Consider the following 19,081-nt stretch of genomic DNA (forward strand, 5'->3'; position numbering starts at 1 on the left):
CATTTGTCCATCAAAACAAGTGATTTTTTTTTTTCCTGTTTCATTATAGTCAGGGTTTTCTCGTTTATTTAAAACATGACTACTTAAAATATTTGGCATAATTTCATAAGGACGTTTTGTTTTAAACTTTTAAAATTTGATTAGGTAAAGCTCGGAAATTCGCAATATTGGACAAGTTTAATCTATACTTCGCCATTAAAAATATGTGGTTCTCTGAATGGAAGTTGAAGGAGGAGGGGAGTGGTGTTGAGAACTTGGTCGTAACCAACCATCAACTGGGCGCGCATGCGCTCTAGGAGCAGAGTTCTAGCGAGCGGCTGTTGACACACAGCTTTATGATGTGGGCGAAGTAACGGTCTGTGGTCATTCTGTTTTGGACTTCTTCTAAAAAAAACCCAGTTATCTTTCTTTTTACTACCGTTTTTTTGTGGGGTCTCTTACTCGACTTCAATTCTTAGTTATCTCTTCATGTAAAGCGAGGCTTTGGGCGGTGGGAAGCTTTGCTACTCGCTAGCTAGCAGCGAGCGGATCAGCTGCCGAGCGGGCGACACTTCACAGCTTTTATGGGAAGAGAGGGAGAAGCTTCCGGTGTTCAGATAATAATGCTGTGATTACATACGTGGCTCGCTGTCGACTCGATATTAGCCGTTAGCCCTTCAATTTTTAGCTTGGACTCCTGAAGGTTCACCATTCAGTTGGAGATGAAGAGCTAAATTGATGCTTGGATTCAAACATCTACAAAGGAGGTAAGCTGACATTAGCAACACGGAGACATTCAGCAGGAAATATTAGTCCGTTTTGTTTTGTCTGTCTCCAAGCTCGCTCAACTTCTGAATCCGTAATCAAAATCAATATCAGCTTTAGGGTAAATATTGTTATTTGTTATCTGTTATTTCTCTCCCCACATGTAGCGTATACGTTTCTAATTTCCTGCGTTATTAAATGATTTTGTTCATTCCTGCTGACGTGACAGCAGATTTATTTGTGAATGCTTTACCCCAGAGGCAGCTGGTTCGATACAGCTCAAAGTACAACCGGTGTTGTTAAACCTATCCTCGGATGAAGTCAGCAGGATCGATGAGCTGCTCCTATCTGTTGTCTGTGGCCCACTGGGAACCAGTAAGCCGTTACTGGAGCTACAAGCTGCCTCATTCGAGAGGTTAACCCATTCTGATTGTTATCCATCTCTCCTTTTCTCATTTTTAAGGGCCATTCTGCTGTATTTATAGACTAAAGTACCTTAAATAATTCAACTTTATGTGGATTATTTTATGCCAGTGAAACAAACAAACAACAAAAACAGATTCATGTTTTTTGGGGTTTTCATGGAACTTCGGTTTGAAAACTACACCAGTTATTGGACAGAGTTATTCTACACTGACTGAAAAATACAGGTAGTAATTTTTGAAACTTTCATTGGGTTTGTAGAACCATTAAGGTTGATTTCTATGATCTAAGACCATCTTAGGTTATTGTAAATAACAGACAAAATAAATATTTTTAATTTAAAAAAAATATTTATTGAATATGTGACAAATTAAAGTTTAAAGCATTTGTTGTTAATTGTTGGCTTGAAAACTAGAATCAAGAAATAGACAAAAAGCCTTAAAATCACTGCCTTTCAGTTTAAAATTTTAAAACTTGCTGTTTTTATTTAATCCGTCATTTGGACGCCTTAATCTAGTTCAGATTTGAAGCTCCGAATGGATGTAATGAACTTCAGCTGTGTTTATAATTTAGCCAATAGTTATGCAGGTGTATCGATACACAGCAAAAATCCAACAGTGCTTAAAGGAAAAGCAAAAAGAAAATAAATTTTTTCTGTAAAAGAGTTAGTTTACTGTGTCACAAACGCGTACAAAGAAACAAATGTTAAAATGCAGATTTAAAAGTCCAAACTGAATATAAATTTAAATCCAAATCTGATGCTTTAATCACTCACCAGACAAGCAGTTGATTGGTCAGATTTGTTTTATTGAAATCTGATGTAAACAAAAACGTCTTCAGTCCCAATTTAAACGTTTTCTGCACATCTCAGGTTTCCAGGGAGTTTGTTGGCCGTGGCAAACGTTCAGACCGCTGCTTTTTTTTTAACTAGTGTGTGGAGAAAATCAAAAGCGAGTCGCTGAATTATACATGGTGGTCATATTGAGAAGTACAAGGATGCAGAAAAACAAGGCTGGTGTTTGAAAATGACATTGATGGATTGTCTGATCTGTCCTGAACTCAAGTTTCCTGAACAATCTGGTAAAGAAATGGATTTGATACACAGAACCATTCAATAAACAAGAATATTATTGAAATATTTTTATTTCAGGAACTTGATCACATTATATTGATTAATTACACACAGAAGGATGTTTGAAAACTTTATTTCTGTAATTTATAATGATTTTTCACTTACCGTTAATGAAAACATGACATTTAAAATTATATTATTACATGAGATCAATAAAAAAACTTTTTTTTTTAAATAAGAGTGTGTACTTAATGAAAAGTATGTTTAATATATGCTTAAAGGTTATCAATTTTCACAGGGTAATTTTAATCTTACAACACCCATAATCAAATTTATTGAATGATGATAAATGATAAATTAAAATTATTAAGTAAATAATAAAATTATTAAGTAATTACGTCACATGATAAATTAAAATTAGATTGATCATTTCTGTTCTGATGGTTAATTTTGAACGGAAAGTCAAAAGCTGCTTTATTTACGGTTTCGGTTCTGGGTTGTTTTTATTTCCGTTCTGTTCATTTTATTTTGGATATTTACATTGTCTTCCAGTTCCAGTGTTGACTGCTCCTTGCAAAATTAAAGCGTTTTGGTCTTTGAGAGAGCAAATGTCCATTATCGATATATTGGTTGAAAACTGGTCTCAGAGCAACGAATTGTCGTCCAGAAAGATTTGTTCTCTATAAGTTTAAAGAAAAAACGTAGGTGAAGATGATGAATAAAAAAGAAAAAAAAAATAGAGTTAAAATGTTCACCCGTTTGTTTGTTTTTTGTTTGTTTTTTCATAATGGGAGATGAAAAATAATGGGAATGAGTCCGTTTTCATTGAATCGGCTCTGGTTGTTGATCCAGGTCACTCAGCAAATGCAGGAGAATAGTTTTATTAAATGGATTAAATTTAAAAATAAATCTATTTCCTGCCATTCTTAGCCTACAAACATGACACAGGTTTTTCAGACTGCTACAAATCTGACGGAGGTTGTTGATACATCAAATGGGGATTTTTCTACATTTTTCGTTTTCTTTTCAATTCTGAGCTACCTCGTTTTCTGTTTCATTTGTTACAACCTTCCCTCCCCCCTTCCTTCCTGATGCGCTCCCTGCTTCTGCATTGTCACAAGCTTATTGAGTCTCAAGGCAAGGGGCATGAGTCACCCATGACCACAGCGTACACACACGCACACACACACACACTCACACACAGATGCCTATATTTAGCTGCTACTCAGAAGGGCTCGGGCAGTAATCATGAAAATTAGTTTTCAGTGCGAACGAGTCGATCGCCACCTTCCTGGAAGCACCACCGAGACGCCGACGTAGTCGTCAAGGTGAGCGATGCACGTCGGCCATGTTGGGCGTCTTTTTGATGCGACGAGGTTTCAAGTTTGGCCCTCCTGGCTTTCATTTGTCTGAGTGCTGTGCGAATAGGTGGAGCGCATCAAATGTCTCAGTGAAAGCTGTTAGGGAAACATCTAAAATCTAGAAACCGAGTTTTCTAAGTCTCCAAAAGTATGTGGAATAAAATAAGAAAGTATGGAAAAAAATTTGTATTTTTGCAACTTATTGCATCCATCCGTCTAACCTGCTCGTTTATCGGCTTAAAAACGGGTTGCAAAGTGTTTACTTCTGGAAAAGTTTGAAACTTTCTAATGAACTCAGTGGTGAAATCAGTTGTGATGAACCTTTTCTTTCCATATTTATGGAACAAAACCGAAAATGAGATACTTGCATATTTCACCTTATTTATTTGCTTCTATGTAGATAATTGAAGGTGGTCGAAGGTTTTCTGGTGTGTATCATGTTTTGAGCTGATTTCTGCTCTCTGTGGAAATTTGTTTCTATGGTGTCTCTATCTTTAACACGCCTCTTCCAGACCTCTGCGCAGAGAAATAACCAATCTCAGTTTGTTTCACGTTAATATCTCTGTGTGTTCCCATGATTCTCTCCTCTCCCACCTACCTCATGCCATCTCCTCTCACCCCCTCGGTCTTCATCTCACGTCACATCCACCCGATGCCTTTTGCGTTTTAGATCTGTGCACTGTCCTACTTTCACTGTTTCCTCTCTCTCTCCCTCTCCCTCTCTCTAACATCAGTGAACGTTGGCTGCAGATTTAGGTCACAGCTCAGGCTCATGTAGTTCTGTTCAGCTGTATTTTCACATGATGTTTGTTTGATTCGGGATTTATAAGTCGTTTAGACGAACCGCTCGAGTTTGGGCTGATTTGTGTCACATGAAGCATGATCACTGACGAGGCCCCGCTGTCTCTGAACAGATGAGTCAGCTTTGGTGGCGAGCCAAGCGCCTGTCGGAGAGGCTGGGAAGCGACTCTCCCGATGGCCTTCCTCCGGGCTTCCCGAGCACCGTGGCCCCTCAGGGGTCCAACTCCTCCTGGGCTCCCATCCCCCTGGTGTTCAGGCCAGAGGAGCAGTTCTTCCTCATGACATCCACTGCCCAGACCATCTCCGGGTTCTTTGTCTGGACGGCGCTTCTCATCACGTGTCACCAGGTAAGAGGCGGACATTTTGAGCTAAATCCGTCCTTGGCCTCCTGATGGCGGTACCGTCCAGGGGCGGTCCTAGCCCGTTTTGGAGCCCAGGGCCAACATCCTCCAACGTGGGATCACTTAGGTTGCCATGTACCATCAGAGACACACTCAAAATTTATTGTAATATTTATTTTAATTCTTTTTATTTATTAATTTACCAATCAGTTCATAAAACAGAAACATTACAGGCTAGCAACCTGTCGTTGATCAGCAGTATTGATCTACAAAATAACAAAGATAAGAGAACAATAAAAAAAATTAAATAAAAATAAACAAACAAAAAAGGAGGTGCACATTAAAATGGAAACATTTCAGACAAAGACAAAAAAACACAGAAAATATCCAAGAAGTGTCACATCACAAATGGAATTGTTAGGATACTCTTCTTTTTAATCTTGAAACAAGAATAGTACTGTAAGCACACAGTATGACAGACACAGTATTTGCAATTAACGTTTAAAAGTACAAAATTTAAATAAATTGCACCATTAGTCCAACATTTATATAATCATCTGTGATGCAGTTGGATTCTGATGAATTCACAAATTTCACTGCACAACTGTCAATCCAAATTTCTTAAATAAGGCATGTTAAACTATATTGCACTTCAGGAATCACAAGTTCATTTGCACAACTGTTATAAAAAGTCTTAATCTTAATAAGATGATTACTTTTCACGAAAGAAGCAGGCTACAGGTTTAGCAGCAGAATCGTTTCCTAGTGTGGAAACTGATGCCGCCCTACAGGAGGAGCCGCCCTGGGCGTCTGCCCACTTCACTCGTATCAGAAACTGCTACTGGCACCATCAAAGAGATTTTATTTAATCTTTGTATTCATGTTTACACACACTAAACACCCAAGCACACCCAAAGTCTTTTGTTGCCTGGAGATGAGGGGTGTCCAAGGTGCGGCCCAGGGGCCATTTGTGGCGTCTGCAGTGATTTTGTGCAGCCCATGACTTCAATTCAAGAATGATTCAAACTTGCCAACAGGTGGTTGGTGCAGATGGAGACTTTTTCTTTTTAACCAAGGTAAAACTATAGCAAATTAAAATCTTAAAATAGAAAATGTTGGCTACAATAACCAGACATTTTTGTCTTCTCTTGTGAGGAGTCCAGCAGGTTCTGCTTTTAATGAAACGATTAAAACTTTGCTATGTACTTTTAAACAAAAGTGACCAGAATCATGTTTCTATTGCTCAAAATTGACCAAAAAGAAAAAAGTTCTATTATTTTCAGTGGAGACCTTTCAAAATTTGCAAAGTCTACTCCAGATTTCAAAAGATCCAGTTTGTTTTGAAGCGACTAGATGTTTTATGTTCAGTGTTGGCTCTGCTGATGAGCTTATTACATCAGTTTTTGTTTTGTGCCTTCATGACCTGCAGATCTGTCATACCCCGAAGGCTAGATCACTTGTCTCTCATTGTTTGCCGGTGCTCTTCACATTCAGAGTTAAAGAATAGGCTGTTGTTGCTCAGGCAACAGGTGCTCCACTAGCACCTCATCAATAATCAGGAGATGAGTGTATTTTGCTCGTGTTTGTGGGCGTGCCTGTTCAGCCCAAGGCCACCTAGGAACAATGTGTGTAAATGGACCAGCTCGTTTGGTGTGTGGTCACCCACTTGTCGTCACTGCACCCCAGGTGTGGGCAATAGGTGCGGACATTGTGTAAGGAGGGAAAAGCAGGAGGTGGGGGGGCCGGATGGAGCAGGCAGAGGAGTCCCGGTGATGAATGATTACCCTGTTGTTCCTGCCGTCCTGCTGCTCTGAATAGGAGTGATAAAAGCTTGGTGTCAGTTTCCTAAAAACAACCCCCCCACACGTCGGTTCACACGCACACATCCTGCCAACTAACGCGCCTCCAGTGCCCGATTTCGACAAGTTAACATTGTCCGCGAAGATTCTGGTTTCAGCAGGTTGGGTTTAGTGTCAAACAGCTTGTTTGTAAAACCAAAAACAGACAGTAAAACATTAGATTCACACAAACCGGAGCTACTCATTCAAGACTTTCATAACGCCTCTGTTTGTTGTTTGCGTTTCGTCACTTTTGGGTGCGTGCATGCTTGGGTTTAGGTCCCAGATGTCGTGGGGTGATTGATCCAGGCTCAGTTTGTTTACAGTTTTCGATAACAACAACTTTTTAAAACAGTGGGACGGACACCCGAGAGCTCTGACTGAAAGTCTTCCCAGTTACTGCACTTTGTTCTCAGGTTCCTCCCAGTGTCCCATTACTGTCAGGCAATTAACCCTTTGCTTCTTGTTTAGGGCGTCTGTGCCTCCCTGAAGGGACTTTAAAAAGTCTGAAATTCATATATCTAAAATGAAAGTCTTAAAATATCTTAAATTCATAAAATAAAATGTGAGATGGCCTTAAATGTGTTAGTCACAGGTCTTAAATTGTGCCATGGCAGAACCTTTTAATCTCATACAATTTTTTGTTTTTCTTTTGGGACCTTTCTGTGAGTCAAAAGTTTAAGTTGCATGCAGACATCTTCATTGCATTCTGTAACTACCGTTAGCTAAATGCTAATATAAGATTGCTAGCTAGCTTTTTTTTGCATCTATCATGGGTAAGTACAAACCTTCGTCTACGCCACTGGTTTACTTATGTTGCCAACATGTGTGAGGCTAGGTGTATTCTTTAAAAAAAAAAAAAGCTAGGCTCTATGGGGGTTAAGGCTGTAGAAAGACATGTGCAATGTGAGGGCCATTGCTAAGAGCCACAAACGACCCCAGAAATGTCTCTGTTTTTGCTTTTTTTGTTGAAATATAGCATAAATCCCCCAATCATCTCCTATATTTATAGCTTTCAGGTTTTAAATTTGATTCAAGGTGGCATTAAAAAGGTCTTAAATGTAACTTGCTGAAACCTGCAGATAACCTGTTGTTTACTCAGACACTACCTTCACCTCTGTGTGCTAATTTCTAGCTTAAGGTGGAGCAAAACCTTAAGTTTGTATAAATGTCAGAGTAGAAATATTTGTCTTATTATTTCTCTCCAAATCTTCTTCTTAGATCTACATGCACCTCCGTTACTACAGCTCTCCAAACGAGCAGAGACACATAGTCAGGATCCTGTTCATCGTGCCCATCTACGCCTTTGACTCCTGGCTCAGCCTGCTTTTCTTCACCAATGAGGAGTATTACGTGTACTTCGACACAGTCAGAGACTGCTATGAAGGTTGGTGCACAGCCAGAGCCCGAAGCTGACCCCGGTAGACAAAAAAACGTCAGGGCAGAATGAACAGCTGAGTGTTTCAGAGTGCGTCTCCTGCTACAAATGAGACCGGGAGGATTTATGTGAAACCCCAGTGGCAGATGGCCTTTGTAATGTCTTCGCTTACAAAGGTTGCCATCTTTGTTGTCACGTCTCCAAGGCCTGTTGGGATTGCAGAAGAGGGGGAAACCAGTTTCCTAGCAACTGTGTGAACACGGACAACCCCTTGAGAAAGAATCCCACCTTTGGGCAGATTGATCATAACTTGTCCAGTCAATCTCATCAGACGATGGTTAAATTATTAAGCACAAAATTGTATTAATATAAGTGTGGAGTGGAAGAAAGGAGATTCATAAACAAACATAAAAAGTGTGGCATTTGTTTGTATTAAGCAATATTTTGCAGAATCTTATTTTGCTGCAATTATAGCTTCAAGTCTTTTAGGGTATCTGCCTTTGCAAGTAAATGATGCAAATACAAATACGCAATCACAAAAAAGAAAACACAAATGCAAATAAAAAAGTTGCAATAACAATAAACAGAAGCAAAAATTGACAAGTAACATCAGCATTAAAGACCTGTTGCCATGGTATCCACCTTCCAGACCACTCAGGTCTTCTGGTTCTGGTCGGCTCTGCTTCTCAGAACCAGAGCCAAACTCGGAGAAGCAGCATTCAGCTTCTATTATCCTCTAATCTGGAATAAACTTCCAGAAAACTACAAAACCGCTGAAACACTGAGTTCTTAAAATGCAACCTGTTGTCTGTTGATTCAGAATAACTAGAAGATAGATCAAAATATTTGATGTGAAATGATTTCGATGTCATTTGGAAAAAAGTGATGTTTATTGCTTGTTTCATAAATTATCCATGTTTTATGTTTTAGTGGTGTAAAACACTTTGAACTGCCTTGTTGCTGAAATGTGCGCTACATATAAACGTGACTGACTAGCGAAACAAATTTAAATAAAAAATTCTGCAACCACAAGAAATAGAAGCAAAAAAGGAAAATAGCAAAAACAACAGCAAGTATAAATCGCTGCAAACTCACGCCACAAAATGGAAGTCCTCCAGACCACTAGGGGGAGTCGACCACCAAATAATACGGGATCAAACCCTGAGTGAAGTTAGGATGTTTTGAAGAAAGTTGGAAGAAGAGAAACTGACTTTTTCAAACACACAGTTCTTTACAACATAGCACAGGAACAGTTGAACAGCAGCGTATTTACACAGGTAACGTTAATGACTCCAGACAACCCCTAGTGGCCTGGAGGACTTCTGGTTTGGTGGAGCAAATTTACAACATTTTGTACTTGCCGTTGTTTTAGCTATTTGCAGTATTTTCCCTTTTAGTTCTGTTTGCTGCGATTGCAGCATTTTCGTTTGCAGTTATTTCTTGTGTGTGTTTTGGATTTTGTGTAATTTACGTGTTTGCAGCGTGTTTTCACCCGTCACCCAAAACCTTGCCGTTTGATACCTGTACAGCAAAAACACCCCGGTGCTCCCTGGTCATCGTTTGGGTTTTCTGAAGCAATTTTAGAATGTTTAGTTTTGATAAATTTTGGAAGTTGACTCTTGATCTGTCCAAGAAAATGTGCTGTTTTGGCCTGCCATGGTGAAAGTGAATACTTAGATTAAAGGAGGTTTAGGAACTAACCAGTGACGCGAAGCAGATCCAGCAACTCGCCATAAAAGAATCTTCCCAGAAACATCCGCTGCACCTGGTAGTTTTATCCCAAACAGCCTTAAACAGAGTTCAGATTTTATAAGCTGTGACTGCAGGCTCGTATTTTAGATCCTACAATGATCTTAGTGTCAGAAAATTCTCAAAGCAGGAACAGGAGAACTTTTTGGCAAGCTGAAAAAAAACATGTGCAAGTCATAAGGAGCAATACGGATTACTGACAGCTGGTGTAGTACACCGCATAACCTGCAGGGGGCGTTTCTTCCACCAACACCTGAAAACAACTGTGGTTTAGACTCACCTCATGTTTTTCTGTTCTCTATTTTAATATCCGACATGAAGCATTTCATATATATTAACAATCACATAACAGTCTAAAGAAAAGTGGATTGTTTTATGCACTATTGCGATTATTATTCTTGAGAATTTTCTCCGGAGCGTTTGCGTTAACGTTTTGCTTTCATGCACTGCTTGACCTTTTCAAGCTACAAGGCCTGAGTTCGTTTAAGAGGGAAAAACACAGCATCTGTGATTATGCAACTCTTAACAAAGCCAGCTCTGTGCTGCTGCCGCCGCTGCTGCTGACTGTGCTCTGGCGAGTATTTTCACTGCGCTACACAGTTGAGCTCAGCCACTTTGGACAGTAAAATTAAAAGACAGAGCGCAGACAGAGGGGAGCCAGCATCTGCGGGCTCCACCAGGGGGAGCAGGCAGCGCTTCCACGTTTATCTACTCCCCTGCAAAAGGGCCGTTACCCAAAATTAGATGTTTATGTTAGCTTAAGGTGTTTTTGCAGCCTGACTGGAAAGACACAACAGCAGATAGAGCCTGACATGTTTGCTCAAGCAGCATAACGGTCGCCAGCCGGCTGCAGGCTTTTAAACACAACATCGACGAGCCGCTTGAGAACCGAACTTCTAACTACCTCTGTACTTCCAACAGCATTCAGGGTTTCTGCAAGGTGCTAAAAGTCTCAAATACATTTTAGCTATCGATTAACCTACTGATTATTCAGACGATTAATCAGATTTTTTGGAAACTGGCACACTGTAGATTTTTTTATTTAAGCAACACTCCAGGTTTGGTTTAATGAGGGAATGACAAAAAAAAAGTTCATGGGACATTTTCTTTCTTACAAAATTTGAAGCAAGTGAAGCTAAATGCAAATATAATTTCTACAGTTTTGGCATAATTACTGATTTGCTCTTTCAGCAAATGGCCCTTTTCTAAGTCTGTATACTCCAGTTGACGATTAATTGAATACTAAATTAGTTGATAATTATCTCAATAATTGATTAATCACGATGAATCCGATTAATCGTTTCAAACCAAAACATACTTCCCGATACGCCATTTTTATTTGGCTCAATGGGAGACGAGGGTTTTTTTTGTTGTTTTTTTTTTTTTCAGCTGATGGGTTGAATAAAGAACAGAAATCCTCAAATCCACTAAAATCTTAGTGTTGCAGCTGAAATCCAGGGTCCTTGCCTGCAAAAGGCACACATATGCACCAAGCAGGAACACAGTACGGCGCCTGAACAAGCCTGCGCATGACATCAGCTTTACTTTTCGTACCATGGCTGCGTTCCAAGAACACCAGCTCTCCCAGGAGTTTGTTTTCCATGAACAGGATTCCCAGAGGTTCCCTCTTATCATGCTGATCCACCGCCACACTAGAGACCGGCGCTTTAGTATTTATGCGCAGACAAAACCAGCAGATGGATGGGATTCATTTCCAAGTCGGAATCTGGCAGAATCAGCAAAACTGAGCTGTAATTATGAGAGAGGTGTCAGGCACTGTGGAGATTTCACAACTGAGTAATGCCACAGCAACCGCTTTGTTTTCCAAAGAATAAATCCAGTTATTTTTAAAGGTTTGAAAAATAATATACGATTATTTCTGCACTCCTCCCTTTGCAGCGTTTGTCATCTACAACTTCCTGAGTTTGTGTTATGAATATCTGGGAGGAGAGAGCGCCATCATGGCTGAAATCAGAGGGAAACCCATCGAGTAAGTTTCATTTGCTGCTAGCTTAGCTTTCAGCTTAATCTTTGCTTCACTTATTTTACACGACGATGACCCTAAAGCCATGAACTCTTCCTGTGTTGACCTGTGTCCTCCCATAGGTCAAGCTGCATGTACGGGACCTGCTGTCTGTGGGGAAAGGCCTACTCCATCGGTTTCCTCAGGTTTTGCAAACAGGTATCATTTGCTGCATGATGTGAGAGTCAACATTCTCCATTAAAACAAGCCCAGAAAAATAAAACTGATAAGATATTTCAAAAAATTTTCCTCTAAAGTCAAGAACTGGAAGAAAAAAAACCCAGAAATGTCAATTTTTAATGTTTGCCTTTTGGATGGACGGACGGATGGATGGAAACTCTTGAGATACAGTCACCCTTTCTTCATAGTGAATAGATCAGAACCTGATAACTTACACATTCAAAGATCTGAAAAAACAAATATTATTTTTGAGCTCCTTCTGGCCGGCCAATCACGGCTCCCCAGCCGGTTTCTTGGTGCGTCTCTGTGCCTATAAAGCTCACCTGCCTTTCCTTGTTGCTATGTGCCCACCGCCGTCGGTAACCGTCCTCTCCTGCTCCCTCAGGCCACTCTCCAGTTCTGCGTGGTCAAACCTCTGATGGCGGTCATCACCGTCATTCTTCAGGCCTTTGGGAAATACAAAGATGGAGACTTCAAGTAAGAGTCGACCGCAAAACCCGCTCACACAAAAACACTCAATACCCAAAGTGTTTTGATAAACTAATATTGTATACCTCAAGCCTCATCCCTGGATGGCCTCAGTTTGTGTGTTCATTCATCTGACCGTTCTGTGTTTCTGCTCTCCAGCGTGGCCAGCGGCTATCTGTACGTCACCATCATCTACAACATCTCTGTCAGCTTGTCGCTCTACGCGCTCTTCCTCTTCTACTTCGCAACGCGCGAGCTCCTCGTCCCCTACAACCCCGTGCTCAAGTTCTTCATGGTGAAGTCGGTCATCTTCCTCTCCTTCTGGCAGGGTGAGAACGCCACAACAGAGTCAGCAGAAATGTTACTGCAGATGCACCGATGTGAAGATTCCTGCCGATGTACGATAACGTTGCGATTATGGCCGATAACTGATATTTACTGATATTCCGTACCGTCTTGCCGAGCCCAAGAAATAAACGACAACAAGATGGAGATAAATAGCAGTTGTTAATCTCGGCCCAGCTTTATTTATCGGATTGATATTATAGCAAAAAAAAAAAAACTAATATCAGCCGATACCGACGTTGGTGCCGATATATTGTGCATCCCTAAATATAACAAAAGTTTTTTCAAATAGTGACGTACGTAACTGTGTTTAAGTAGGTAAATATTTACAAATATTAATAACTAATATTGATTCCTGTCTTGTTGAGTAGTTTAGGGGAATTAATATCGGTTATTGATATTGGCCCAAATTTTCAAATCGGTACCTTTCACCCTAAAATTCAATATCTTAATAATAATTTATTAAGTGTCACTGAGCTCTGACTGATTTGTTTGTTCTAAAAAATAAAACATTTAACCAGAAAGTGTGGCTGATCACGTTTGTGGTTGGAGCCACGTGCAGCAGGCCTAAGAGACAGATTCAGGTCGAAGTATGAATGTGGAAAAAGAAAAGGCCCGGTAATATTTCTGCATTATTTAAAGCCTCCCAACAAAGACTAAAACATTTATTAATCTTCCAATGAGTGCATAAAGTAACTTCAGAACGGGGGAAAACAACTTGCAGAGTGGTGAAGCTTTCTTTGTTTGGCCAAAGTGCATCAGAAAAGTTCATGAAGCTAAAGCTAGCATTAGCTTCCCACCATGCTGTGATGGATCTGGTCATTATCGCAGTTTTGTTTTGGATAAATATTCCCCTCTGGGGGAAAAAGTGGTTCAGGAAAATCATTGATCGTGAACAACACTTTTACGCTCAGAAGCGTCTGTAAATGGTTCTCCTTGACCTTTTTTGTTTCCAACGCAGGCATGCTGCTGGCCATCCTGGAGAAATGCGGCGCCATCCCTCAGATCAACTCCACCAACTTCTCCGTGGGGGAGGGAACGGTCGCCGCCGGCTACCAGAACTTCATCATCTGCATCGAGATGTTCTTCGCCGCCGTGGCTCTGCGCCACGCCTTCACCTACAAAGTCTACATGGACAAGAGGCTGGACTCGTACGGTAGGGTGGGGGGATCCGTCTCCATTCATACTCCTCGGGCTCGGCGCGCCGCGGTTCGGGACAGAACCGACCTCTGCCCGCTTTTCACTTTGACTCCTGTCCATAACTCAACGAACCGTTGATAGCCGCTCTCCTTTTTCTCCTCCTGTTTGCTCTGCCGCTGTTTTCAGCCTGACTTTCTTTTGTTCCTTCTCTCTTTCTCTGCTCCTCGTTCTGCTGCACTTAAAGGCTCATTTCCCATCTATGGACAATACGGTAGGTCTGACTCTGCCTCGCCGTTTCCCCTCCCTGTATTGTGTCTCTACAGGCTGATTTAACTGTGGTTAGTCATTCATTACTCTGTCTGTGATCATTCTGGGATATTATTTCACCATTTGAAACGTGCCGTCTTTATTGCTTTTCACATGCGTTTGTTTTTCTTGGTTTTCCTCTCGCTGTAGCAAACATCCTGCAGCCTAAATGCTTATCAAAACTACTTTTATTTAAACTGTGCTCATTTTAAAAGATTTAAAAATTAAGGTCATAGAAATGCTTGTTTTAGCATTTTTAAAATGCATTTTGTGCAATTTTTCAACTCAATTTCCAAAATATAATTTGGAAAAATGTTCTTTTTGCCTGTAGTTATTTTTTTATTTTAATTGGGGATTAAATTACATGTCATTAAAATTTTTTATAGATGCACTATAAAAGTAAATATTTTTCCAAACATATATTAATAACATCTAGTTCTTGAATTAAAAAAGAATCAAAGCCAATGTACTATAAAAAGGCAACATTTAAGTTTCCAAACTCATTTTATTCAGCTGAACTGAGGGCTAAATCTGTCCTTTGGATTGAAACAGTTACTGATTCTACCTCCAAAAAGAAAAATAAATAAATCAAATGTGTGTCAACTTTGACATTCACTTTTTATCATAAAGTGAAAGATTTGAGCGTTAAGACTCAAGTCGGCACAGGCAGGATTTTCAGCTGCTTTGTGTTTTACTTTTTTTTTTATCCTTTTGCACATTTTAAAAAAATATTACTTTGCAATACGATCCCTGTAGGCTTTTTTTTTTTTCTTTTTGTCACTCATCCACCCCCCCACCCCCTCCCCTTCACGTCTCGCCCAGCGTTAAGTGGTTTTCGCGCCTCGCCCTGCAGGTCGCTGCGCTCCGATGAAGAGCATCTCCAGCAGCCTGAAGGAGACCATGAACCCGGGGGACATGGTCCAGGACGCCATCCACAACTTCTCCCCAGCCTACCAGCAGTACACCCAGCAGTCCACGCTGGAGCGCGGCGGCGGGCCGTCCCTGTCCCGCAGCCACAGCAACCTCAGCGCCCGCGGCGACAACGAGAAAACCCTCCTGCTGAGCTCTGACGACGAGTTCTGACCTCCGACCTCCTGACGTTTTACTTAAGCCTTAACTTTCAGCGATGGGTTTTTTTTGTTGTTGTTTTTTTAGTTTCCATTCCAGATGAGAACGACAGCTCTGGTCGGAAACCGTGGCGACCGGAGGCGTCACGGAGGGACCATCCGAGGCTTTTTGAAGGCCGACTTGTTACTCGTGGTGATGTCATATAGCAGCTGTGGTTGTTATGGTTACAGATGCTAGCTAAATGTCTGCTTACATCAGAATATGGGTTAGTACTAAATAACCGCGCCTGCTTATAGCATCTGGTTAATGCACTTTAGATGGTACAGCAGAGAAAACAAGTGCCATCTTCATCTAAAACACACAGCTTTCTTAGTTTTTTGTTTTTGTTTGTTTCTTATATGAACATTGCCAAAAACAAAACAAAAAAAAGAGAGAGAGAAATCTGAACTCCACTGATTTTTAAGCGTAGAGTTGCTTTATAGAGAAAGGTACGGAGATTCAATCTGCTGGCATTAGAGGTGTTTTTTTTATTATAAATAATTTCATATGTCATGCTGTGTGTACAACGCATTATTAACACACTATTTGAGAAATGTTTGTCAGATATATTGTGGATATACTATGTACTTTGTTATTATTGTAGGTTTGTTTGATGAGACCCAGTGAGAGTGAACCCAGCTGTCCGCCCAGACAGGACAGCTGGAGGAGAGATTGTTTTGTTTTGATTTGGCGTGGGCGGGATAGGTGGCGGGAGGGGGGGGGGCGGAAGTACGACGCCCACGCAGATTACAGATTACCGAAGAAGCCATGCTTCCTGCTGAGCTGCCCCAGCTGTGATATGCTGGACTCTGTAATCTTATGATTGATGCCGTCACGTTCGCCACAGAGCCTGCTGCCCCCTGCCGGTTCCCACATGTTACTGCATCTCCGCCGCAGCGCATTTCAGACGTAACTACTTTTGGATAAAGGAAAGGCTTTAACTTTAATGGAGTTGATAATCATGACAACACGTGGATTTAAAAAATATATATATATTTTTTAAAGGTGTTAAAAGAAATGTGTTTCAGCAGGAAAGTTGTGATTTCTGGTGTTTTTGCTGTCCTCTGCTGGCTTTAATGACCTTTCTCCAGAACATGACGAAAACGTTTCCATGTCAGCCATTAGTCCCCGGTGTTTGTCAAGCCTTATGTTTATGAATGCTTAATCCAGTCATATTTTAGGTATAAAATTATTGCAGACAAAAACAAGGTACCTCATAGTGCAGCTCATGTGGATGAACAGTGAAGATGGAAATTTTGATGAGAACTTTATTATTTTGGGGGATGTCCTGATCTGATGCAAAGTGTCACATTTTTAATTTGAGTCTGAACTAAACCCAACTACACTACTTATTAAATCCACAGCCCATGCTCATGGTGCCAGTTTGTAAAATGGGGTTAGTTGAAGAAACGGGTTTTCCTTCACAAATCAAGTGTCTCTGACGTTTACAGTAATATTCACCACAGCTGCGTTTCCATTGACCATATAACTGCGCGATTTGGAATCGCCAAAATAAATCCGCTTAATAGTGAATTTACACATTTCGAAAAACGTTTTTTGGATAAAAAGTTTTGTGGCTCTGGGATGAGGTGGTTTTTCGACCGTAACCAAATTAGCGTATTTTGCAAAACTGCAATAGAAACACTTTTTTCCGAATCTCAGGAGTCACGTGATCAACAGCCGGATCTTACTACTGGCGGAAAAGACGAAGGAGACGACAGGAAGGGGTAAGTGGATTGTGGTGTGAACAAACTATTTAGGTGTGATTTTAATTACGTTTCTTGTCTAAGGGAAACACTGCAGTTGCTAAATTGTTTGGGGTTTTTTCTCTCGAAATTATCAGAATATTGATCAAGTTTTGCACACATTTGTAATGGAAACGAAGCTAGTGAATGCTGCTAGCGTTAGCCTACCATTTCAACAACTAATATGTCAGCTCACAGAGGACTGTAGTTTTATGTCTTGACACTTACCTTTAGAGATTAGATAAAATATGTGTCACTATCCAGAAAAGGGATAACGCAGCACTTGAAACCACTGGGAGCTAATTGGGATAAAATAACTCCATTCTTAAAAAAAGGTCCTGATCAGGACATCCCTGTTATTTTGAATTTTTATACCACAGAATATTTTTGCTTCAGCAGTTTTGCAGTGGTTGGCTGCAAATATATTTCTTAAAGCTATAATTTGTGTGAATGCATTGCTTGTGTATCCTTCAGTCGAACTCACTCCATAAACTTCATCACTCTGTTAATATTTTATCTGGCGGTAGAATCTTGATTTAAAACACTATAAAAAATAGTTTTTAATTTCTGTATTACATCTGTCACAAAGCTGGGAGCTTCATCAGTTGTGTATATAAAGCACTGTGCGACTCTTGTAGGGGATGAATGAGTGAGGAATTGCTCAGTAGTGTTCTGTTTGAATATTTTAGCATCAAGTTGTTTCACTTTTATATTTGCTGACGTTTTTTGGTTAAAATACTTTTTAATATGTATATTGGTTATTTGTTTCGATGCTACGTTGACTTCAGTTGGTGTTGGAAAGCAAATAAAGAAAATATGGGGAAAATTTATGTTTTTCCTAAGATATTTTTTCAACTGTAGACAATCATTTTAACAATCTGACATTATGTAGTGATTACTCCACATTTCCAACATGTTGGGCAACATTCAGCCAATCACAGCAGGTTTGAAGAGTAAGAAAATTGTAGCTTTTAAACTAGAATAGATGGAAGTTGCTCAAGTTAGTGAGAAATGAGGTGGAATCGCTGAGATAATAATGCGTTCTGTAAATAAGAAGCACATAAATGTCTAATTAATATCTAACTTAATAATTATGAACTACTTTCTGTTGGTCCATCACATAAAACGCAAATAAAAACACAAAGTTTGTTGCAGCAAACTTTTGCTAGGCGCTCTTTGCACACCACACATGGCTACTTAGATTTTCTAAGAATGTTTCTGAACCTCTGCCCTGTTCTCCCCCTTTAAAGCCTGTTTCTTGTTGCTGGACTTGAATAGCCGGGCCCTGTGGTACCAGTGTCATCGGAAATGTCCTGGGAGGCATTTGGAGCAAACTGCTCCATTAGAAAATCTGCTCCTTTCACCGTCCCAGTTCTCAGATATAGCTTATTCATCATCATTACCACTGTTCAACTTGGCAGAAACAGGACATAGTGAGCTGTTTAGAGCCACTTTAGACCGGCTATAATAACAGTTAACAGTCCATGTATTGTATCTCTATTTAACACCAAATGCACAAAAGGTTTTGTCAACTTTTTTTTTTTCTAAAATCCAAACAACCATTAAGAATAAAAAAGTTCACAATTCCCCAAAATTTCCAGTAAAATAATATACTGTGATTTTTAAACAGACTCTGTTGACATAGCTGAATTGTTACGTTAATATAAAAGAGAAATAAGCTCCCTAAAATTAAAATATGTATATATCTTTGTGTGTGCGTGTTTCTGTTTCTTCCTGGCCCACAGCAGTCAACAGTGCGTAATTTTGTTACATATTTCAGATTAGGGGAAAGTGGCGCCATCTGGTGGACAAACTGAATGAAAATTTAACAGATTATGCTAAAATAAAACAAGGATTTTAAAAAATCCATTCTGAACAACATTAAGGCATTGTTCTGATGCATTTTTGGCTAAAGAGGGTCGAATGTGTTTCTTTTTTTCTTCTGGATGAAGGGCTGAATGTCTCTGAAAGATATTTCTATTCAGAAATAGATTAATCAGCATGGATACTTTCTGAAGTTTCCGTCATTTTTCACATTGCGAGTCTCTGGTTAATGAGCT

At 40.1% G+C, this 19,081-nt stretch overlaps 1 protein-coding gene across 2 annotated transcripts; it reads left to right on the top strand.

Moving 5' to 3' along the window:
* Positions 1-285: 285 nt before the first annotated feature.
* On the top strand, positions 286-17,867 carry LOC103143619 (transmembrane protein 184B). 2 transcript variants are annotated; one of them, XM_007560224.2, is made up of 10 exons: positions 286-746; positions 4,515-4,748; positions 7,802-7,967; positions 11,607-11,697; positions 11,814-11,889; positions 12,296-12,387; positions 12,538-12,707; positions 13,685-13,879; positions 14,108-14,134; positions 15,023-17,867. In XM_007560224.2, the coding sequence occupies exons 2-10, from the start codon at positions 4,515-4,517 to the stop codon at positions 15,250-15,252; spliced, it is 1,281 nt and encodes a 426-aa protein (XP_007560286.1). In that variant the 5' UTR covers positions 286-746; the 3' UTR covers positions 15,253-17,867. The 2 variants fall into 2 exon arrangements, with proteins under 2 accessions (XP_007560286.1, XP_007560287.1); XM_007560225.2 differs by lacking the exon at positions 14,108-14,134.
* The last annotated feature ends 1,214 nt before the right edge of the window (positions 17,868-19,081 follow it).

This window comes from Poecilia formosa, unplaced genomic scaffold (assembly GCF_000485575.1).
Source record: "Poecilia formosa unplaced genomic scaffold, Poecilia_formosa-5.1.2 Scaffold114, whole genome shotgun sequence".
NCBI classification, from domain to species: Eukaryota; Metazoa; Chordata; class Actinopteri; order Cyprinodontiformes; family Poeciliidae; genus Poecilia; species Poecilia formosa.